Here is a 22,314-nt window from a genome sequence, read left to right on the forward strand (position 1 = left end):
CACAAGGAAGTGCTTGATTAGACACCTTTATTTTCCCCTTGGCTGAGAATTATGCACAGGTAAACAAAAATCTTCCTTCCTCTTCCAGTACCACCCCTTCATGCACATTTTTTTTCCTTTTATTTCCTTCCCTTTTTTTCCCCCTTTATTTGTAGGATATGGTGGAGGTGTGCATAAGACCATGCCTGATGACCCATGTGTGGACAAAGAACAGCTGTTTTTGTCCTTGGATTTCCCTATTTGTTTGCTATCTGAGGGAGGTATCAGGGGGATGGTAACTCATCTTTCCATTTTATGGAGCATTAAACCAAGAGGTACCATAGCAAGAGATTCAAAATTTGAACTTAGCCATCAGTCCTCCTTGTTTTCAAAATCCAGCTTCACTCATTATTGAAAAATTACTTTCCTTTTCCAAACCTCGTTGTGTCCACTGTACAGATGAAGAAACTGATACCTCCCTCTTACTGATAATGAGTTTGGATAATGTATGCAAGGCTTATAACACAGAACTAGGTACCTTGACATTTGAAGGACAATCTGCTTTCCCAAGGCTTTTGAGCAAAAGTTCTTCCAAGGAAAGTAATTTATGTACTAGACAAACACAATCCAGATGGAGTAAGACAAATTAGCCCTAAATCCTGACTCTCCCACTTATCAGGGGTGTGACTTTTGGCAAGTTAACTTCCCAACATGTTCTTTTATCTTTTCTTTATTATCTAGTTTGTTAATTACATCTCCCTTATGAGAATATCATGATGGGGATTGCATGCCATCTTGTACACAAATCTTCTAGGTAGAGAGTAGATTGCATAACAACATTGCTGGAAAGAATGAATTGCAATAACAGTATTGCAGAAAATGTGTTTGCAAGTGGAATTTCTGTATACTGAATGCCATTTCAAATCCCTACCAGAGGAAATTACATAGTAAATTCTTTCGTGAATTGAATAACATTTTCCTCTAATCTATGCTTTTCTTTTCCTCAGGTGGAACTTTCAAGTAGATAATGGGTTGCCATAGTTCTTGACTCAAAAGATACAAAGGATTTACATGGGAAAGTAGCCTCCTTCTATCCCCACTCTTCAGCCACTCAATTCTCCACCCAGGATAACCACTTTTACTGGATTCTTGAGTCTCCTTCTAGAGACAGCCTATTATTTAGATGTCCAAAACATCATCCATTAAAGAGTACTCAAAATCGAACCATTCTCTCTTGCCCACCCACTCACCCCCAACCTTTTTAGAAGCACACTCATCTTTGCTTTCTCCTTGAGGTAAAGAGTTTGCCCATCTTTTAATCCCTCTCTTTCCATATCTCATCCTTTAAAAAAACAATTTAAAATACTCAAAGTAAAGATAATAATTATCCATATTCCTAGTATCAGAATTATTTAATATCAGTTCCTTCCAGCCTTCCTTTTTTCATTCTAGGTGATCAACTGTTCATAGTATAGGAATACATCACCCTTTTTCCCTGCACAGTGCCCTGTGCTTGTCTCTGAAGCACCTCCCACACCCAATCTCGTCCTCCTCCTCATCCTCCCTGTACACACCCTCACCAAAGCCCTCATCTTTCACCTGAAGGATCACTGAGCCTCTCCACTGCTCTCCCTGCCTGGCACCTATCTAGGCTTGGGCACCCCCACAGCATTCCTGCTGGTTCACAGGCCTCATCAACTCACACTCATTCTCTGAAACCTTCTTTGACACCCAATATAAAAATCACACCCCCACTTCCTCCTCAACTTGGCACTCAAGGATGGCCAAGGTGTGGCTCCAGCATGTTCTTAACAGCCAGCACAAGACCTGCTGTTGCCTCCAGCTGCCCATGGGCTCCATCCTCGGGGATGCTCCACAATTACTTCCCCTTGGAACTCCTTTTCCTACCACTGAAGCCCCATCCATCCTTTAAGCCCTGACTTAAATCTTCACTCCTCCATAAAACCTTCCCAGGTCCTTCATGTTGAAATGAATTGCTCTCCTCCATATTCCTAGTGTCTCATTGTGTGGTAAACATAAGCCATGAATTAGGTTTAAGGCTCCTAAGGATCCCATTTGTCCATCTGACTAGCTTATGATTCCCTGGCTCACCAGGACTGAGTCACATTTATCAGTGTCTCCAGTGTCTGGCTCTGGGCCTGGCATATAGTAAGCCCTTGATTGAAATGTGTGTGAAATTAAGTTGTTGCCTGGAGTGTATTTTTTTAGAGGTAGGCTCCACATGCAAAGCAACAGTAGCTCTCCATGATTCAGGGCCCACTGTAGACTGGTATTTTACATATTCTGTCTCCTTTAATCTGAAGAGCAAACCTCACAAGGTTAACAGTATTGCTCTTATTTGAGAGAAAGCCCTGAAAGGTGACGTGTCTCTTCAAGGTCACACAGCCTGGAAGATGCCTAGCGGTGGTTGGAACCCTGCTCCGCCTCACTGCAGACCCTGGACTCCTTCCCATTAATCATGCTGACTCCTGGGTGACTGGGGATTTACGAAGAGAAGTCTGGGGATGGGGCTGCCCATGTGTGAGATGGTTGAGGGATTTAACAGGCTTCTGGAGGTCTGTGAGGCTCACTGGTGGATTGTGCTTCCTTGCAGGGGGAATCAGCTTTGGGAGAACCAAGGGGACTTCAGGTTCAGAAGCAGACGATGAAACACAACTGACGTTCTACACAGAGCAGTACCGCAGTCGCCGTCGCAGCAAAGGTAACAGAGTCCTTGGGAAGGTTCCAGAACAGGAGTTTGTGGAAGCAGATTTTGTGATCAGTGACAAACCTAAATTTTCTCCATTCTGATTAACATGGAGCTTGGTATCTCCTACCCTGGCCAGACTCTTGACCTTTGTTTTTCCTGATCTCTTCTCTATTTTATTTATTTTCTCCTACATCATCTATCAAAGGTCTTGGGATTTTTTTTTTATTTATGCAGTTTTAAAAATTTCAACACATGAAATGAAATAACTAATCATATTGAAAGAAAAACAGGAATAAGAATAATTACTGAAATTCAGGTTGGATTAATTCCAGGTACCCCATGTCTACCATGTTATGTAGTTCTTAAGAATGCTGACTTAACTCAGAGATCTCTAGAAGGAAAAATGTAAAGGGAAATGTACTCATAAGTAAAATGTACAGAATCTATGGGAGAGAAATGGGCATTTATTCTTAAAATTCCATTTACATGATGTTGACCAGGGAGAAAGACCTCAAGGTGGTCCCTATAAACAAGACTTTAAATGGGTTTATAGACAGTATCTTCAACAGATATAATCTGGGATAGGCTGAGGTGTAGCTCAGTGATAGAGCATTTGCCTAGCCTGTGTGAGGCCCTGATTTCAATCCCAAGCACAGAAAAAAAAGTCAGTATTGATGCATTATTTTTCATGATGATAGTCAAATTCAGGTGATGTCAAATTGCTGGAGCAGAGCTCCATAAAGGACTATCTTTTGTACCCAAGGTCCATAGTTCTCTGATGATTCAACATGCTATATATGAAAACATAGCATATTTCAGGCAATCATCTGTGAATGTGAATCCAGTTCTTCATCTCCTGGCATTTTATAAGAATAGGAAATCAACAAGTGTGAGATTGCATGTTTGGAAGAGACTCTGGGAATGCCAACATGTTCTCCATGCCAATGATGGAGCCATCTATGGGCTCTGAGTACTACTGAAAGGAAGGCAGCTAAGCAAGACTGGAGTACCTGAGGCAGGAAAGGGGAAGAGAAATAACCCCCACCAGCCTTCCTTCATGCCCTTTACCCATTCACCAGAGATGTTCAAAGAGCATAGATCACATAGCCTCTTTGGGCTCAGTTTTCTCATCTGTAAAGTGGGCTTTTACAACTATCTTATGGAGTTGGGAGATGGATTTTGATTAAGTTTTATGAAAATGTATCATGGTGCCTGTGTAGGCTGGGGCAAAATGAGGTAGACATTATTAATGTTGGTTCAGTTCTCATTGTTACTATCCCTGTCTCCCTGTCCATGGTGCCTTCATTGAAAGAATCCTGTATGGGGAGTGTTTCCATCTCCACATCCCCTGGGAAGGGCTTGCAGCCTCTGCAGCCATTAGAATAATGGGGCCTGCCGCTCACTCCTGCCCACTCCTTAGCTTTCTGGAATTTGCTGCATTGGAGATTTAGAAGTCGGTGATCGATGATTCTTGACCTGTCTTCTCCCTCCCCCAATCCGGCAGCCAGGATGAGGGCTGGGGGAAGTCAGTGGGTCTCCCTCACAGGACTGGGCTATTTACAGCTAATTGGAAAAACATCCATCACTGAGCGTGGCCCCCATAAATCGGAGTTAAACTTAAAAAAGAAAAGCAAAAGCAAGCCCCAGGACAGGAGACAAACGGTTTGGCCTGGTGCCTCCGGCCACTCCAGATGGCCAGACTGTGTTCAGGATAGTGAGGACAGGCAACAGGGTTGTGACACCCTCCCTGTCTCCCTCGCTGGTCCTGCTGCCAGCGGAATGCCAATCCGCTTACTTCATCTCTCTCTTCCACTTATTTTCCACTAACGGCACCGCTCTCTTCCTCCACCTCTCGTTTCTGCCACTTATTTCTCTTCCTGCTCAGTATCCTGGGGGGTTTGCTTACTTGCTTGCTTGATTTATTTCTTTTCTATTTTCTCTCCTCTTCTTTCCATCCTCTATCAGTGCCTCTTCTCTTCATTCCCATCTTTTCTTGTGATTTCTATTTCTTTTTATCATCTTCTCTTATTTTCTCATATTCTTCCTCCTTTTCTCCAGATATTCCCTGGTGTCTTTCCTTCCTCCTTCCTCCTCCCATACATACTACAACTATTTGTTCAACACCAACCATTTGTCTAAGCACTAGGGACACAAACCAAGAGACAACTGTAAAACTCCTGTTTTTTTTAGAGCTTCTATCATATAGAATAGGAAGAAAAGGGATATAAGGAGGAAGGGAACTGAGAAAGAATGAAGACATTTCATGTTTAGATTCCCTAGCGTGACTACCCTACCCTTGTGCAGGATCCCAGGCACTTGACATTGCCTTTGGTGTTCCATTCTTGACATTGCCCTTGGTGTCAACAGAAATTGTCAACAGAAAGTTGACATTTACTGATATGGGTCTTGCTCCTGCGACTGCTGCTACTCTGATATTTTGTGGAGGACAGATAGTGAATTTGGTCCCGGCAAAGCCTCTGTCCCAGCCAAGTGAACTCAAGAGTGCAATGTCCAGTTCTGCAGACTTCCTGGTCCTCCATGAAGGGTCTGTGACCCTAGACACTCGAGGAGGTCGTTCTGAGGCATAGAATTGTTTGCCATGCATAAAGCATTTCAGGGGGAAATTAGGTGTGGAGAGAATAAGTTTTGGCAGAGCTAATCCACTGAGGAAGGATCAATGGATCAACTCTGTGTAGGGGGAAGGATCTCAAATCTGCCTCCACCTCACTGTTCAACTTTAGTTTAGTCTCACTCTTATCCAAGCCTCTGTTTTCTTCTCTGAAACATGGAGAGTGGAAGGGTGGGAGCTGGTCACATTTGGTCTCTGAGGTTCCTTCTCACTTATGTGTCAATGGGACTGGCTGTGCATCCGTGAGAATCCCCTACTCTAGAAGTGCACCTGGCTTCCATTCTCTAGCTCCCTTTGCATCCTGTTTGCCTCTCCCCAGGCCCAATGCCTACTTCTCTGTTTTGGAGAGGGTGTCTCAACAACATGGTTTTTGTCATCCTATTAGCTATGCCGATTGTGTTCCTCTTCTTTATACCTGCAGGCCTGTGTAGACCCCTATCACCCAGTGCTCTCCCCACCTCTGCTGCTGCCATCTAAGCTCCTTGGCAAATGTGGTGAGTCAGCAGTTCCCTGTGGTCTGCCGAGAGCCATGCAAGTCAGCCCACTGGGAGAGATGAGATGTGAAATGCAAAGAGGTGGGGAAGAGAGGGATAGAAACACCAGGAAGGCATTAAGAATGATCATTCCATAGCATTTTGGGACTCCATATCAATTCACTGGGCCCTCTTTAGTTCTCTCTGAAATGTAGGATCTGAGCTGTCATTCCCAATCTCAATGGCCAAGGCATTTATTGGATTGCTGCCATCTTTGAAGTGCTCAGAAGGAATGTAGGTCTCTGGGGTTATCCAAGAGTGATAGGAACAGTGACTTCTAGACCTAAATGTGCCTCCGTCTTTCTGTGTGACCTTGACTGCCTCACTTTCTCGATCTCTAAATAGAGGTTTAAGAGGATGCTCAAGAGCAACTCAGTCAACACTGGTTAGGTTATTGCCAGGCACCCTGCACTGGGCTTCATACTGTTGGGGAAGATGGTGGAAGACCTTGGAAGGCAAAGTATGACGAGTGGAACTGAGCACTTCGGTTACCCCTGCTTTGTGCAAAGAGAGATGGAAGAATGATAGCTAATATGGGAAGGTGCCCCTGATAGAGTTGAGACTAGAAAGTAACCAAGATCTCAGACAGAGATTTGCCAATTCCTGACATGAGCCAACAGTCTCAACATTCACACTTCTAAAATTACCCTTACAGAGTAATTGTGAAGGTTAAACAAAATCACCATGACCTCCTTTATAACTTTGACTCCTGTGGACAAATTCTCTCTTCTGCTGCCACTCTAGTCCTTGCCACCAGGACCCTGTGCTTCAAAACTTCCCAACACCCTTTAACAATGATCTCACTTGTAGTATTACATCTCATTCTCCATCCTGCAGCCAGAGTGATTACTTTTTAAAAGCTTATGTAGGGATTATGTTAGAAGTTTCAGTACCGTCCTTTACATTTAGGATGCAATGTGAGCTCCTTACCACACCCTCAGGTGCGCCTGGTTTTGCTCTGGCTCTCCACCCAGGGCCCTCTCTACTCCTGCTCCCAGCATCTGCCCACCCACACCCCCCCCCCAGGCTCCTGCCAGAATCTTTGCAAACGCTCCCTCCTAGAACTCTCTCCTGTTCTTTGACTGGCCCCCCACTCACTGGGATCTCTACTTAAATGGCATCTTCTGTAAAGTCATCCCATACCTCTCTTACTTTCCCTATTCCATTCCATACCAGATTCTGTGGTGCTTTCCCTTTGTAAACCTCATCACCACAGAAAGTTGACATTTACTGATAGGTTCTCTGGGTTAAGTTTGTGTCCTCCACTGAACTGGAAATTTGATGAGAACAGACAGACTGTGCTCAAATTTCTATTCCCTGACACCAAATATAAGGATGGCTTACTATTTTTGAATGAATGAATGATGAGAAAATGAAAGACACATCTGCAAGAATGTCGGATGATTATAGTGCTCAGGCGGATGCTGCTTTCCTGTCTACCCCTCTTGTTTTCTCTCTCTCCATTCCCACTTGGTGGAAGAGGGACTCCTCTCCCCTTCTTCTTCCTGCTCCTGGTGAACGCCACTGAGGGGTCCCGTTTGTCCACTGCAAGGCCACCATTGAGGGACATGTCTGGTTGTGGAGCGCTGATACTGAAAACTCTACTCTGCCATGATTCTTGGAACATCAGTGGAACCTCTGTCACTGAGAGAGATGTAAAAAGGCCAGAAGGCTCCATGGCAGAAAAGAATACACCAGGCCTAACGATGGCGGATAGGTTTTGTACATGGCTCTCTTTCTTAGCATGTACCATGAGGGAACTAGTGCTCCATTCATCCAAACATGGCTGTGAGTTCTGACCTTAACTCATCCCCTTTACTTGGCTTTAAATGGGTTTTTAACCTCTTGGTTTTTCCTTCTGTATAAAATAGAGTTGTCAACTCTGACCTCAGAGTAAGAAAATGTAGATAAAGAAAGTTCTAGAACTTACTCAAAGGTGTTCAATAAATATTTATTTCATTTCATTTTCCTCTTCCCTTTAAAGTATTCTGGCTAAAATCAGCTGAAATCTCATTTTCACCCATAGGATCTATTAAAAAACAAAATTTATGATATTCTCTGGGAGCACCCATGATTTTCCTATGCCTCAGGTACTTTGAAAAGGTAAGAGAATTGGGATTATTTGTGAAGGTGTTTGGTGTGTCCAGGTGGAACTTCCTTTCAAGGCAGAGAACTGCAGTAATCACCATGGCAAGTTAGGGATGATGGAGGGGAGACAAAGACTGAGAAGCAGAGGCTAAGGGACCAAGATGTGGATATTGGTGTAATTTCCTAAATAAGGGATCAGCAATATTTTCTGTAAATGGCTAGTTAGTAAATCTTCTCTGCTCTGCCAGCTAGTCTCCTCTGGAACCTTACAGCTACTATACTCTGAGTGCCACCGTAGACAACAATATGAATGAACACACATCAGTGTATCTTTGTTTCCCATATCTTTGTTTCCTGTATCCAGATTTTACCTGTAGGTCATAGTTAGCTCCTACCTTATATACGTAGCCCACACCTGGTCCAGGAAGCATGCTTGAAATTTCATATGGCTTTGTGAAATGAGTCCAAATTCATATCATATTGAATATGCTGCCTAAAGAGCCTATTTTATCAAGCAGAGTTTTGCATCCGGTCACGTAAATAACCATCCAGGCTAACACTTGTTTCAGATGTGTTCATTCTGATGGTATTCTGCAGAGTTAACTAATGAACTCACTGATAAGATAGGTTACTTGGGTAGATGGCACTGCATAGCACAAAGAATGCAGGACACAGAAGTCAGGAGGTGTGTTCTTAAGTCTATACCTCACTGTTAACTAGTCTTGTGGCCCCTGGCAGGCCTGTGCCCTCTCAGGTCCTCAGTTTTCCTATGAGTCACAGAAGGATGTTTATGTCACATCATCAAGACTGAAGCCCACTCCAGTTCACCTGTATTTGTGGGATAAACAACCTTGGCAAACATGATGCTGGGCTGTGTGGAAAATGGGGTTTCAAAGTGATTATAATATCTTGGGGGTTGATGATGCAGCTCACACAGAAGTGATGCTGATAAGGGCCAGCTAGAGTATCACTAGGTTCAGATGAGATATGCAGATGGTGGGTCCAGCCCCAGGCACAATATGGAGCAGGAGATAGAGCAGCTACAGCTGCTGGGTTGTTTTAGCAGTGTGAGCACCCAGCATGGGCCTCCCATCCCAGCTCTGGCCTGCCGCTGTGTGGCCTTAGGCAATTCTCCCTCCATCTCTGGACCTTGCTCTTTTCATCTCATCTAATTGTTGCCCAGACAGTTCTAAAGATTCAGGTATTCTGATTCCCGTTCCCATGCACGTCCTCTAAACCTTGATGATGAGTTCCTTGGTAGAGAGAACTGGGGCACAAATGTCACTGGTTTTGCTTAATTTTTTATTTTTGCTTAATTTTTAATTTTTACTTATTTTTTTTTTAAGTTTGGCAGTTAAAACTAGGATTTTCTATTGAGATAAGAACTCTTGCATTTTAAGCAAAACTTTATGTGAAGACATATGGATATGTGAATAATTTCTTTATGAATTGTCTCCCTCCTCTTCCGTGCCTCCTCTCTTACACACACACACACACACTCACACACACACACACACACGCATACACACAGTTTGGTACAATTTTAGCAGAAAAGGACATGTGAGGGAAAGTTCCAGCTGTATCTAGAACATCAATCTCTGCAGAGGAGGCCAGAGATTGATGTTTGGAGATGGCTCTGAAATATAAGCTGAGAGTTCTGCAGAACAGTACCTGCCAAGGTGGGAGTGCTGAGGGTACATGGTGCGCTGGAGATGGGGAGAGGCCATACCTGGGGAGAGTTATTCCCAAGTGTGTGGCTGTTTGAATGACAGGGGATGAAAAGGGTGGGTAGCCATGCCTCGAGAACTGACAAAGTTGCCTACTTCTGAAAAAAGGGACTTATCCAATCACAGGGTTTCTTCAGTCCTACAGATAATCCATCGACTTTTCCATGGTGTACACACAGAAACCAAGGCTTAGAAAAGGGAAGCATTTTCACCAAGGTCTTGTTTCCTTAAAGGACAAAAATCAAATGGGGCAAAATATTCACGAGGTGAAGCAGGACAAAAGATCATACAGGTGCTCTTTGTACTTTTCTTGTTCTTGCAGCAATTCCACAAGTTTGAAGTTATTTGCAAACAAATACTTTCAGAAAACAGTGGTCCTTCTAGGTTGTACACAGACTTTGGGATCAGCAGGCAGGGGTTTAAATCCTTGCTCTGACATTTTCTAGTGGCATGACCTATGGCCACATGCTTTCCTCGGGCCTCAGTTTCCCCTGGTGAAAGCAGGACAAGTCTAGTAATGGCCTTTCTATTCCCCTTTAGGACATTGAGGGGACTAAATGAGGAATGTATGCAAAGCGCACTTAGCCATGGTGCCAGCCCAGGGTACAGTGAGTTGGCACCATGTATCCGTGTGCAATTCACACACAGCTCATGGCCTCCTCCTAGCATGGCCCACAAATTGATTTTGCTAGTAGAAAAGAAAAAGAACTCACATTTTCACGGTGAACATGGATTTTGGTGGTCCTGACTTCTTGGGAACATTGTGATATAGCTTTTTCTTTCCGTGTCCTCTGCTTCTTGGCCAAGGATAAACTTTCTCACAGGCTCATCTCCTGGCTTTGCCAGCCTGCAGGGCACACCCTTAGGACCTGCTTCTCAGAAAAGAAGAAACACTGCAGACAGCTCAATCCTTCCTCACCAGACTGACCTGGAAGAGAAGCTCAGGGTCATCAGGGAGGGAGTGGTTTCAGAGACATGCAACAAGTTGAGCAGCTTTTCCCTACACAGTGGGGATCCCCACTGAGACAACATGACTGTGGGCTCCAGACAATGCGCTAGAGGCCCCACTGTGAACATAATGGGACCTCATGGGGTGGCTTTACTGGATATCCAAGGTTGTGGTCATGGGCACAGGGAAAGTGGGGTAAGTTGGGCAGGGTAGAGTCAGAATGGGCGGGTGCCACATGAGCCTGCAAAGAAAGAAGGGAATGAGGGACAGAGGGAGAAAGAGCCACCCAAGAGAGGATCACACAAGTTCTGGAAGTCTGGAGACTTGGGTTGTAATCTTGGGTACACTTTGGTTTGGTTATGATGTGTCAAGCACAGCTTTCAACATCTGTTTTCAATCTGTGAAACAGCCAAGTGGAACCTGACGCTAAGTCCTTCTCAATAACACCGTTCTGAGAGTCCATGACAGAAATGGAGACAGCAGGGAGGGAGAAAGAGGAAAGGAACCAAAGAGACCACTTTTGTGTCATTGAATTCTCTCTATACTGGTCTATACCTTTTAAATACATCATCTCATGTGATTTTTCAATAATACCATGATAAGGGATTATTTGTATCTCCATTTTACAGATGAGGAAATAGAAACTTGAGGGTTCGTTTATCTGATTCCACAATGAGATAAAAGGAGCTGGGATTTGAATTCTAGTTGGGTTTCACAATCTGGTCAGCCCATTATAAGGATATATGAGATAAATCCTGATGTGCATATTATGGTGCCTAGCATAGGTATATACTTGGCAACTCAGTACCAGGGAGGAAAATTCCTGTGCTTGTGCAGGATGCCTGATCAGACCTTTGTAAACTTCCTGGTGCCCATTCTGTCACCCCTCCAGGAGTGGGGGCAGCCTGGGAGCAGTTGACAATAGGAATAGGAATGGTCAGCACCCACCAGCTCCAGCACTGAAAAGTTAGTCACTACAGGACAGAGGTTGCATCTATGGGACCAGCCTCCCAGAGCACCCCCAGCAGTGGGGTTCCTTGTATTTGGTCAGGGTGTTAGTCAGCTTTTCTTATTGCTGTGTCCAGATGGTCAGACAAGAACAATGTAGAGGAGGAAAGTTTATTTTGGCTTGTCATTTCAGAGGTCTCAGTCCATGGTCAGCCAACTCCATAGCTCTGAGCCTGAGATGGAACATAATGTTTCCAGAAGTGGATGGAGGAGAAAAGCAGCTCTGGACCTGGCAATCAGGAAGCAGAGAGCTCCACTCAACAGAGACAAAATATATACTATACTCCAGAGGCATGCCACCAGTGACCCACCTCTTCCAGCCACACCCTACCTGGCTGCTGTCACCACCCAGTTAACCCATATCAGTGGTTTAATTCACTGCTTAGGTCACATCTCTCCTACTCACTTCACCTCTGAATATTCTTGCACTGTCTCAAGCTTTTAGGGGACACCTCGTATCTAAACAATAACAGGTATAAAAACATAGGACAAGGGGCAGCCCAGTTTGTGGGAGCCAACAATGGCCATTGCTTCCCAACTCTACAACAAGTGATCTCACATTGGTAGCATGAGATCAATCATGGTGGAGGTGTTTGCACCAGGGAAATTGGTAAATGCACAAGATGGAAGTGTCCACTTTTCTCCCTCAGAAAGCCATTTGTGAAACAATTACTGGCACACTGCTGGGGAGAATTGTTGGTAAGACATAAGAATTTGGGCTGGGCTGTAGCTCAGTGGTAGAGCACTTGCCTGGCATGTGTGAGGCACTGGGTTTGATCCTCAGCACCACATAAAAATAAATAAGGTATTGTGTCCATCTATAACTAAAAAAAATTTTTTTTAAGTAAGAATTTAGCCTCTGATTAGGATTCTACAACTATTCTCTACAAATAGTCCAAGCAATCCAGAATATTCCTTGGAGGATTATGCATAAGGTATGTGGTGGGCACGGGGAGACAAAGCAAACCACAAAGTTCAAGACCCCTGGTAGAGAGTCCCTTTTCAGAAGCAGAAGATGACAAGATTATCTGGAGAAGCCAGATAGGAGTTTGGACATTCTGATGCCCCCCACTTGGGGAACCGGGATCAGATCAGAGCCAGGAGCAGGAAAGGCATCCTCCTCTGTATGGAGGAAGGACTGTCAGGGCTAGGTAGTTCTTTAGCCTAAATGAACCTCAGAATCAGAAAGCTTAAAAAAAAAACTACACTGTACTTTACTTGGACTCATTATGTGAGAATAGCTGGAAAGCTTTAAAAAACTACAGTGTACTTTCCTCAGACCCATTACATGAGAATATCTGGGCAAGGAGGCTGCTTCTTGGTATAAAATCCTAATTTGCAGCCAGGGTTAAAACCACCCTTTTATAGCTTACTTGACGTAGTCAATAGTGCGTTCCTGTTCTTCTGGCTCTGCATTCCTATCAAGTATATCATCTTTTACCCAAGCCAGAAACTTGAATAATAATTAAACAGTTGATAGAAACCATTTATTGAATGTCACTTTTGTGCCAGATCCATTGTACACTCTCTAATCTCCCTACAAAATCAGCTATTGTCCTTGTCTTCACAGTCTAAAAAACGAAACTGGAACTGGGCAGAATGATTTCTTCAAGGTCACAAAACATATCTAAACAATAACAGGTAGAAAATAGTTATAGGGCAGAGGTTTGAACTGCATTCCAGTTGACTCCAAACACTTGTAACAACACCCCAGAGTGGTTCCCTAGGAGAACCTTAGTTTTCTTCTCCATCCTTCCCATCAGAACTCTGGTCCTGGTAGCTGGTTGGCTGTGATTTGCAGTCATCTGAAACCTTACTCCAGAGGGTTCCAGTAGCTAGCACAGGCTACTGGAAAATTCTAATTCCCCTCTCAGATGAGACTGGGAATTTGAATTCCTTTTACTGAAAGAGCAGTAAAATGCAGAAACCTAGCTTTGATCTACGCCAGCGTTTGGCCCTATTTAATGAGACAAAGAAGAGAAAATTATGTATTCAGAAATTGTTAGGGGCTTTAAAAACTTCTTTCTGATGTCTCTCTTCTCTCCCTTCCCTCAAACCTCAGAGGAAATGGATACTGAATTTCTTTCTCTTAAAGGTCCCTTCTGGACCACCTCTACCCAAACCTGCAGAAACATCAAGCAGTCTCAGCAAATGAGGGTTCCTTGAATGCAGGAAGAGAGCCAGCCAACTTCAAAAAAACCCTTTCCAAGGCCTGACGGTCCCTGAAATATTGTTTAAATTGTTCTCAGTTCTTCCCACTCCTTTGCGATGCCAACCGGCTGAGCACCTGCCAACCTTGCATGGAGTGGAGGGAGACGGCTGTCAGGAATCAAATGGGAGACCAAAGACAATAAAGCAAAAGTCCTTTTAGTTGCTTACACCAGCGAGAAGGAATAATCAGTCTCTCTCGCTTTCTTGTTTTTCAACTAGGCTCAGCAGGATTTCCCTTCCTGTTCCTCAGAGTGAGAGATTTCGACTCTCTGCTCCCAGCCCCAAGCAAGAACATTCTGTCACCCCTGTTCTCCCCAGTCCTGTGGGATGGCCAGGATTATCTTATCCTTGCAAAAATTCCCAGACAAAGAGAAAAACTGCAGGTTACACTTGCCGGCTGCAAGCCAGGAGCTGTGCGGGGTGCCTGTGTGCGTGTGTGACCTCATTTATTCCTGGCTCTTGGTTTGGGTGGATTGAGGCAAGTTAGTTTATCTTCCCAACTCTCAGATCCTTCCTCTCAAAACTTTTGGTGCCAATCTCAACTTATAGGGATTCTGTGATGATTACACAGTATCACGGGTTATGAGTGTAAGATGTGGAGAGATGGTGAGCAAAAGGCTGGGAAGGGGAAGCTGAGGCAGATGGAGAAAGGCTTTTCCTGCCAGGTTCATTCATTTATTCCACCAACTAATGTGGATAGTTCTATTGCTCCAAAGGCCAGGAAATAGACTAATAATGGGCTGCGCTTGAGAAGCTGGCTGATATCATACCAGGGCAATAGGAAAGGAAGAGAGTATTTCACAAATAAGCACCTACACAAGTATATCATTCTAAACTGAGAAATGTCTCAAGTAAAAAAGGAGGAATTAATCTGACGAAGGGGGTATCATGAAATGAATCTTCAGGGAACCAGTATTAAGGCTTCTATGAGAAGGACAAATTAAAAGTGGCCCAGTGATAAACACAGGCTCATCCATGTCTTTGTTTCCTGTTTCATCTTATTTCTGTTTCAGGAAGGTCACACTTTGCATAGTACAGAGGAATCACAAGGAGAGACTAGAGGCATGGAGAACAGATAGGAGGTCACATGGGACTCTGGGTGAGCACGGGATGGGTGGAGATCAGGAATATGCTAAAAGTGCAAGTAGCGGAGCACAGTGCCTGATTGGCTGTAAGAAGATGAGCCACGGAGGACTGCTAAAGATGAGTACGGGTCTCCAGCACAGGAGAGGATCACAGCTGGGGAAGGCGGCGTGAGGAGGTTTTTAGTAGAGGAAGGAATGACCAGAGTCTTTAGTAGAGGAAGGAATGACCAGAGTCTCAGAGCTGCTGCCTTGAGGTGTCTTTGAGCCATCCAAATGGAGACATTTGCCAACCAAATCTGGGCTGTAAGTCCAAAGTCCTGTCGTGGCATAAGTGGGTTTTCTGCTCAGGGTCTTAGAAGGCTGAAGTCAAGTTGTCAGTGAGGGTTGCAGTCTCAGATGGGATGCAGGGTCCTCCCCCAAGCTCATTTAGTTCTTAACAGAAACCGTTTCCTTGCAGATATGTAAGGGATATGTCTGTTTTCCTGCTAGCAGGCTCCACTCTGAGCTCTTAGAGGCCTCTCTCAAGCCCCGTGACCTGATTTCCCCCATAAGTAGTCCACAATATAGCTCAAGACAGGTAGGGTGGCATGACACATTGACTCTGCTACTTCAAATCCCCGTGTCTATCAGGGCTCACTTGCTTTGGCCAGGGTCACCCAGAATAAATTCTTTTGTGATGAACTCAATCAACTGATTTTTTTTTTTACATCTGAAAAATATCTTCACTGTTGTTGTATAATGTAATCATTGAACAATATCATATTCTCAATCCTTCTCACTTTCATGAAAGGGAAATATACAGTGTAGACAGAGCTGGGACACTTGGGGACTCTTTTAGAACTCTGCCCCCTATAGGAGGGTAAAGAAAGGAGTCGGAGACTGTCCTAGGAGAGTGCAGACAGACTGAAGAGGCTGAGAGTTTGCCCTTCAGTAATGGATTCTGGCTTGAAAAATGTCCTTCTGTCAACATCTTGGGCACAGTCAAACCAAGTGCTATATGTGAAGAAAACAGATGCCACAGCCCAGGACAATTTGTCATGATAGCAGCTTAGAGGCTGCAGGACATATGGATCCAGGATAGATTTGTGACTAACAACACAACATACTCAACATGCATAATAATGTGCATTAGCCTAAGTCACTCAGCCAGACCCATCCTGTGTTGGACTGGGGAAGGATTGATACTTCCTGGTTCTCATTGAGCAAATCTGCTGACCATCCAGCTCTTCTAATTGGAGGAGACTTTTTAAAGATTGGGGTCAGCTCTGGCTTGGGCAATAACATGCTGAAGAATCTTGAGTAAGACCCCTTGGCTCTCTAGCCATAAAATGGGGGATAGTGTTTGAGTAAATGACTTCTGAGGCCTCTTCAAGCTCTGAAACCCTTTGCTTTTATTCATTTAATGCACATTGTAGATTTCTGGAACAGTGTGTTTTTCTGGAATGTCGTGTGTTAATAAGACATGGCTTCAGCCTTAAGCAGCTCCTTCCTAGGCTCTGTCTGGAAGAAATCAAGATCATTGACTCTTAAATATACCTCTATGCTTTCAGAACATCTGCAGAGGAGAGATGCTTCAAACACACTGATGATGGTACTCTTTGCTTTTACCATATTTTTATACCAAGTAAAATAATAGAATAACACTAAAAAGGAAAATTTAAAAAATAGAAACAAACAATAACCTTCTAGACCAATGAGTGTTCCCTGTCTTCCCATCCTATTTATATACATCCTCTTTCCCAAAACATTGTAATTGTAATTGACACCCACGTTTTCACTCCTGTTGTGTCACCATATTTTTTTCGATGACATTACAGATTTTTCATGAAGCTTTGAACCTAAAGATACTCACTGTTGCATAATCTCTAATACTGAAAAATTAAAATGAGCCCAGATGTCCAACAACAGGGGAATGGCTAAGTGAATTATGACGCATCAACTTGTTAGAATATTGTGCAGCCAGATAATAAAAAATAGTGATTTTTTTAAGTGGGGCAGAATTTACAAACCACATTGATTACATCTGAGGACAAACAGAACAATTCATTTAAAAACAAATGTGTGGGTGAATCACAATATGTTTGCGTTCATGTATTTCTCCTTCTGTTTATTATTTATATCATGCCTTTTCCCAAAAGGGATTTGAGGTGGGTGGATCTGCTGGAGGGTGTCCAGTGTACAGTATACATTGTGATTAGAATTGTAGAGACAAGAAGGACGTGGTCTTTGGAGCCAGCCTTACTTAGTTATGAGTCCTGGCGGTGCCAACGCGGGGTGTTCGCTCTGACTTATTGGCCCTTGCTTTCCTCAGCTATGTAATGGCTTCCCTTGCAGTTGCTCCTTCTAAGAGTGGTTTCAAGGTTGAAATAAAACAATACAAGTGAATCATTTAGCATGGTTTCTGGAACATAGGGATAAAACAGTAGCAGAAGTCTGGCTGCTTCACTACATACAAAAGGGAACTGTGTCTCAGCACTAGGTTAAATGAACCCAAAGGTCATTTAGATTGATTTGAAATCTTGAAAAATATGAATTAGCCCTCTTTCATTATTCATTGAAACCATTGCACGTCTGGTTTTGGGATCCTGGGAGACATGAACATATTTCTTCTTTACCTAATGAGAGAAACACTTTTTTTTTTTAAGAGAGAGAGAGAGAATTTTTTTAATTTTTTTTTTTAGTTTTTTTTTTTTTAGTTTTCGGCAGACACAACATCTTTGTTTGTATGTGGTGCTGATGATTGAACCCGGGCCACACGCATGCTAGGCAAGCGCACTACCGCTTGACCCACATCCCCAGCCCAAGAGAGAGAGAAACATTTTTTAAAAAGAAGAAGAAATATCACAAGTGAATATCCAGGTGGAAAGGGCCCTGATCCATGAGACTGGTCTTGTAAGCCATCCTTGAAGCATGCTGTTTTAAGTAATGGGCATTCCTTCACCCCTTAGCATGGTACCCAATCCTATGCACATAGTAAACATGCTTGGCTTATCTATTTTAATACCAATATTGGCTTATCTAACAAATATCTACTTTGTAAATTTAATCCGGAGTTTTATTTCATTGGATTGGGTGGAGCCTGGGCATCTCTTCTTCTTCTTACCCTTTCTCTTTTCTTTTCTTTCCTCTTCCTCCTCCTCCTCCTTTCCTTTAACCTCTCCAGGTGAAGCTCTGGTTAAGAATCACTGCCTTATGGCATTACACCAAAGATGAGTAAGACTAGTGGTCTCTGCCCTTGAGTTTTTTACAAGTTATAGAGAGTGCCAGAAATAACGGAGGATATTAGATCAGTCAAATTCTGTGGCCTCAGTTTCTCTCTAGTAAAATAGGTCATAATTCAATAGTGTCCTTCTTGACTCTACAATTCTGTGCTTCTAATTGCAATGCACTTTTTAAAAACAAAACTAAGATAATGTGATAGGAACTAGGTGTTGATAGCTGAAGAGGCATGAAGTAAGGGTTTTTAGATACCTAGAGTCTGTAAATCAAGAAGGGCTTCCCAGAGGTGAAAAAATTGGAAACAGATGCCTAAATAATTAATGGTGGAGAACTTGAAACAATGAGAAGACAGGCTCTTCTGGTCTCCAGGAGAGACCTCTAGTAGGCCTTCTGGCATTTAAGGCCAAAGTAATTTCTGTTCATAATACTCATACTGAAATCCTGCTCCATGGGCCCTTGGGGACAGAGATAAGTGGATCATAGTTTCTGCCCTTGTAGACCTCACCATCTGGTGTGTGTGTGTGTGTGTGTGTGTGTGTGTGTGTGTGTGTGTGAGATGGGGGGATCAAATGTGCAAAACAGCTATTGTAGAGAGCAATAGTGAATCCTGTGCTTGTGCTGGCACAATCGAAGAACACCTGAGGCACGGTTGCCAGAGCATGGGATATCTGACTGAGTCATGAAGAACAAGATAGCATTGTTCAGGGGAAGAAGGAAGAAGATTCTTCCAGACCAGGGGGACCATGCAAATAGAGTGAGATGGAGCAGAATTCCCATCCCTTTGTTAGCTCTCAAAAAATTCCTGTTGCATACAGGAAGGAAGAGAGTGAGCATATAAAGTTTGTGGGGCACAGAGCTAAAGATGACACTGGCTGAGTGGTTTGGATTTGTCATGAAGACAATAAGAGGCCATCAAAGGGTTTCACCTAAGAAGCGATGTTTTCAGCTTTGTGTGGTAGAAAAGTCACCTGAACAGGAGTGGTGTGAGAGACCAGTTAAAAGGCTATTGTCATAATTTAGGATGATGCTCTATCCATCATCTGGGCTGAGGCAGGGGCAGTGGGGATGGATAGAGCATCTTTGTTACAGGATGTAGTCAGAGGCTACACCCACCTACCTGCCTCATGTGGTCCAACCCCATCACCATGGCAACAGCCTCTTTAACATCCTTGGCCAGAGAGAGAGAGATAAGAAACTCTTACATCTGTTCCTGGAGGTCCTGCCTCTATTTCTTTCTTTCTTTTTCTTCTTTTTCCCCCCTTTGATTGTATCTGATCCAGCCTCACTGGGTAATTGAGTGTTTGAGAGTGAAAAATTATCTCAGCAGCTTGGCCCTTATCTTGACAGCGAAGCAGCACTTTTAATTTAATTTTGTTCAGAGACGCACGGGTAACAAATTTCACTAATCGCCCCGCTGTCGCCCTCCACATGGTAACGAGCCGTTTGTTACCAGGCAGCCCAGCATAAATACATGTGGGAGAACAAGCAGGGGAGAGAGCCAGGGGTTGGGGAGGAAGGAAGGAACATCTGAGATCAATAGGAAGCAGGCCATGGCTGAGATCAGGTGTAGAATCAGAGATGGGAGGCTGGGTGTGTGGCGCAGGAGAGGGATTTTGGAGTTGAGCTCATGATGCTCCTCTCTTTGCCTCCTATGATCTGGGGTAGAACTTTGATCAAGTGACCAGCTCTCTCTGTCTTGGGTTTCTCATCTTTACTGTGGCAGTTAACATCCTTTACCTCTTTGGGTTACTGTGAGAATTAAATTGGAAGCTGTATAGTCAGTGAACAATATTCCTAAATACCATGCCATGATATTCCCAGGGCTGGTAGGACATTAGAGGAAAAAACTCCAGATCCCCATTCAATGATGGTCAGGACAGTCCCTTCAGATTCCTGTACCAGTTTTACATGCATTCCTCCAGTGATGGGAAGCTCACTCATTCTTGATGCAGCCAATAGATGTGACTCTTAGAATTATATTGCTTATTCTTGCATGAATATACATCCCTCAAGGTTTCATCCTCTGTCAGCCCCAGCCCTGCCTTCTGGACTCTAGAAAGGAGTAAATCCTCAGCCTCCTTCCTAATTAAGCTACAACCTAGATTTAGATATGGAAATAACATTGTTTCTCCCCACATCCAAGTCTTCTCATAACCAGCTAAAAATATCTTGTAGAAAAGCAGGGCTAGAAAAGTGCTTATATGTCAGGTGTACAACTTTGCATTTTTTTCTATGGGGAAATTGAGATCCACAGAGAGGAAAAGGAATTTTCAAAATAGCCATCTTTGAGTATTTGTCTATGATGGGTTGAATATGCTGCCTGGGTCTTCCCCCTTTACCCTTGCAGTATGAGATCTTATCCTGTCTTTATTAATGAGGAAACTGAGGAACAAAGAAGAAAAGCAATTTGCTTGAGTTATAGTTTTAACAAGCGTCATGGAATCAGGATTTAGGCTCCCACTGAACTCCAAGGTCTACAAGCCTTTCTGTTGTAATTTTTGCCTCAAATTGGACAGTAGCCCAGAGGTGAAGATGTACCTACGCTCCTTAGTCGTATAGTCAAGCTAGAAAAAGTTGCTTCGTAGGAATTTTTGTCTAAGAGGTGGTCTGGATCCCCCCCATGGTATGTGGGCCAGGAAGCTAGGGAGCCCATGGAAAAGCACCAGACAGTCTACCCCTCCCCCAGCCCCTGCCTAGCAGCCCCCTCCTCCCTCTCGCCACTGCTGATGGGTCCTTGGTTCTAGATTTATGAGCCTTCTTGGTGTTGCTCCTTCTTCCATCTGAGAGGGCTTGACTCTTCCCTCTCTCAGCTAATTAAAAACCCAGCCTGGGCCTGCAGCCTTGCATCACAGACTGCTGGGCAGAGGCGCTGACGCTGCGCTGATAAATCACTCCCTGGGGCCAGGGGAGGCTGCAGTGTTTGTCAGAGGAGCTCGGCTCCTCATGTGCTCCTTTGGGAGACCTGAAGACTGCTGCAAATGGACCATGTCCACTCCTGGGTACCCCAGAAGGGGCTTCATTAGAAACAGAAAGGCAGGAACCGCTTGAGGCGGTCGGGTGGGAGTGACTCTGGAGTCATCTGCTGAAAACACCTGTTAGGCCGTGTCACTCCCTCAGATATCTTTGATGGAGCTCTCGTGGCCCTCACCATAAATTCTCAGCTTCTTAGCCTGACATTGGGTGAGGTGTATCATAGCATTTATGTGTTGCCTTTGGAAATATGCAGACCTGGGTGTGGATCCTGGGTCCCCTACTTACTTACCTTGGATAGGTTATTTAACCTTGAATGTGTACTTCACAATCTTCACTGATGAAATGGAAAATAAAATGATATATTGATAGATAGACATTTGTATGTAACTACACAACATATATGCATGCTTGTGTGTGTGTAATTTGTAGGATCCAGTGCAGCATTGTGGATACAGTTCTTGGCATAGTCTTGGGCACTCTGTGTCATCAAGTAGCTGCTGATACGGCTCCTGCAGCTGCAGCATTCCCCCTCCCTCCATTGATACTCACACTGTTGAGTGCCATGGCCCTTTTGGTGTTAGCCAAACCTGGCTCCTCAGCCTGAACTTCCATCCTTCTGTTTACAGTGTCACAAACACAGTCCGCCATCTTGACCTGCTAATTTTCTCTGGACCATTCTGTCAACCCAAAGTGCTTTGTCAACCTAGTTCTGTCTGATAAAACCTAAATGTCCTTGTAGGATTGGTTGGAATTAATGTCATCACCTTTCTGAAGCTTTCTCTCTCCTCTCCAAGACCAAATGTCACCATGGTGTCATGTGACTTAGATCTTGTGTATCATGGAGTCCTTACCTCTTCCTTAGACCTGTATGTCTCTACTTGTCCTTTTAGAGAGCGGGAAACCAGGGCTGGTGACTTGCTCAGACCTGTATTGCTAGTGCCTGGAAATGTGTTTGCCTTAGGAGGTTTGCAATAAATATGGGCAATTAGGATTGGAATTCCAAGTAGTCTCAATGCCTGTATTACCAAGGTCCTTCTCCCACCCAATTAGATTAGACTGCTTTATTACGCACTCACTCTTCCGCTCCCAGCAGGTGAGGCCCAGGGATAATAATCACCCTCGCCTAGACTTGTATGAATGGAGTGAACTGAGGCTCTCTGTGAGGATGACTTCCCCAAGCCACAGAGCTAACTAGTTCATTTC

At 43.9% G+C, this 22,314-nt stretch overlaps 1 protein-coding gene across 3 annotated transcripts in view; it reads left to right on the forward strand.

Moving 5' to 3' along the window:
* The window catches only part of ASTN2 (astrotactin 2), an 856,022-nt gene that overhangs the window by 287,369 nt on the left and 546,339 nt on the right, over positions 1-22,314 (forward strand). For all 3 annotated transcript variants that reach the window (XM_081282178.1, XM_081282176.1, XM_081282177.1), the window contains one exon: positions 2,594-2,701. In XM_081282178.1, the coding sequence (XP_081138304.1) occupies positions 2,594-2,701 (108 nt within the window). The remainder of the gene's footprint in view (positions 1-2,593; positions 2,702-22,314) is intronic.

This window comes from Spermophilus citellus (assembly GCF_964194105.1).
Source record: "Spermophilus citellus genome assembly, chromosome: 2".
Classification (NCBI taxonomy): Eukaryota; Metazoa; Chordata; class Mammalia; order Rodentia; family Sciuridae; genus Spermophilus; species Spermophilus citellus.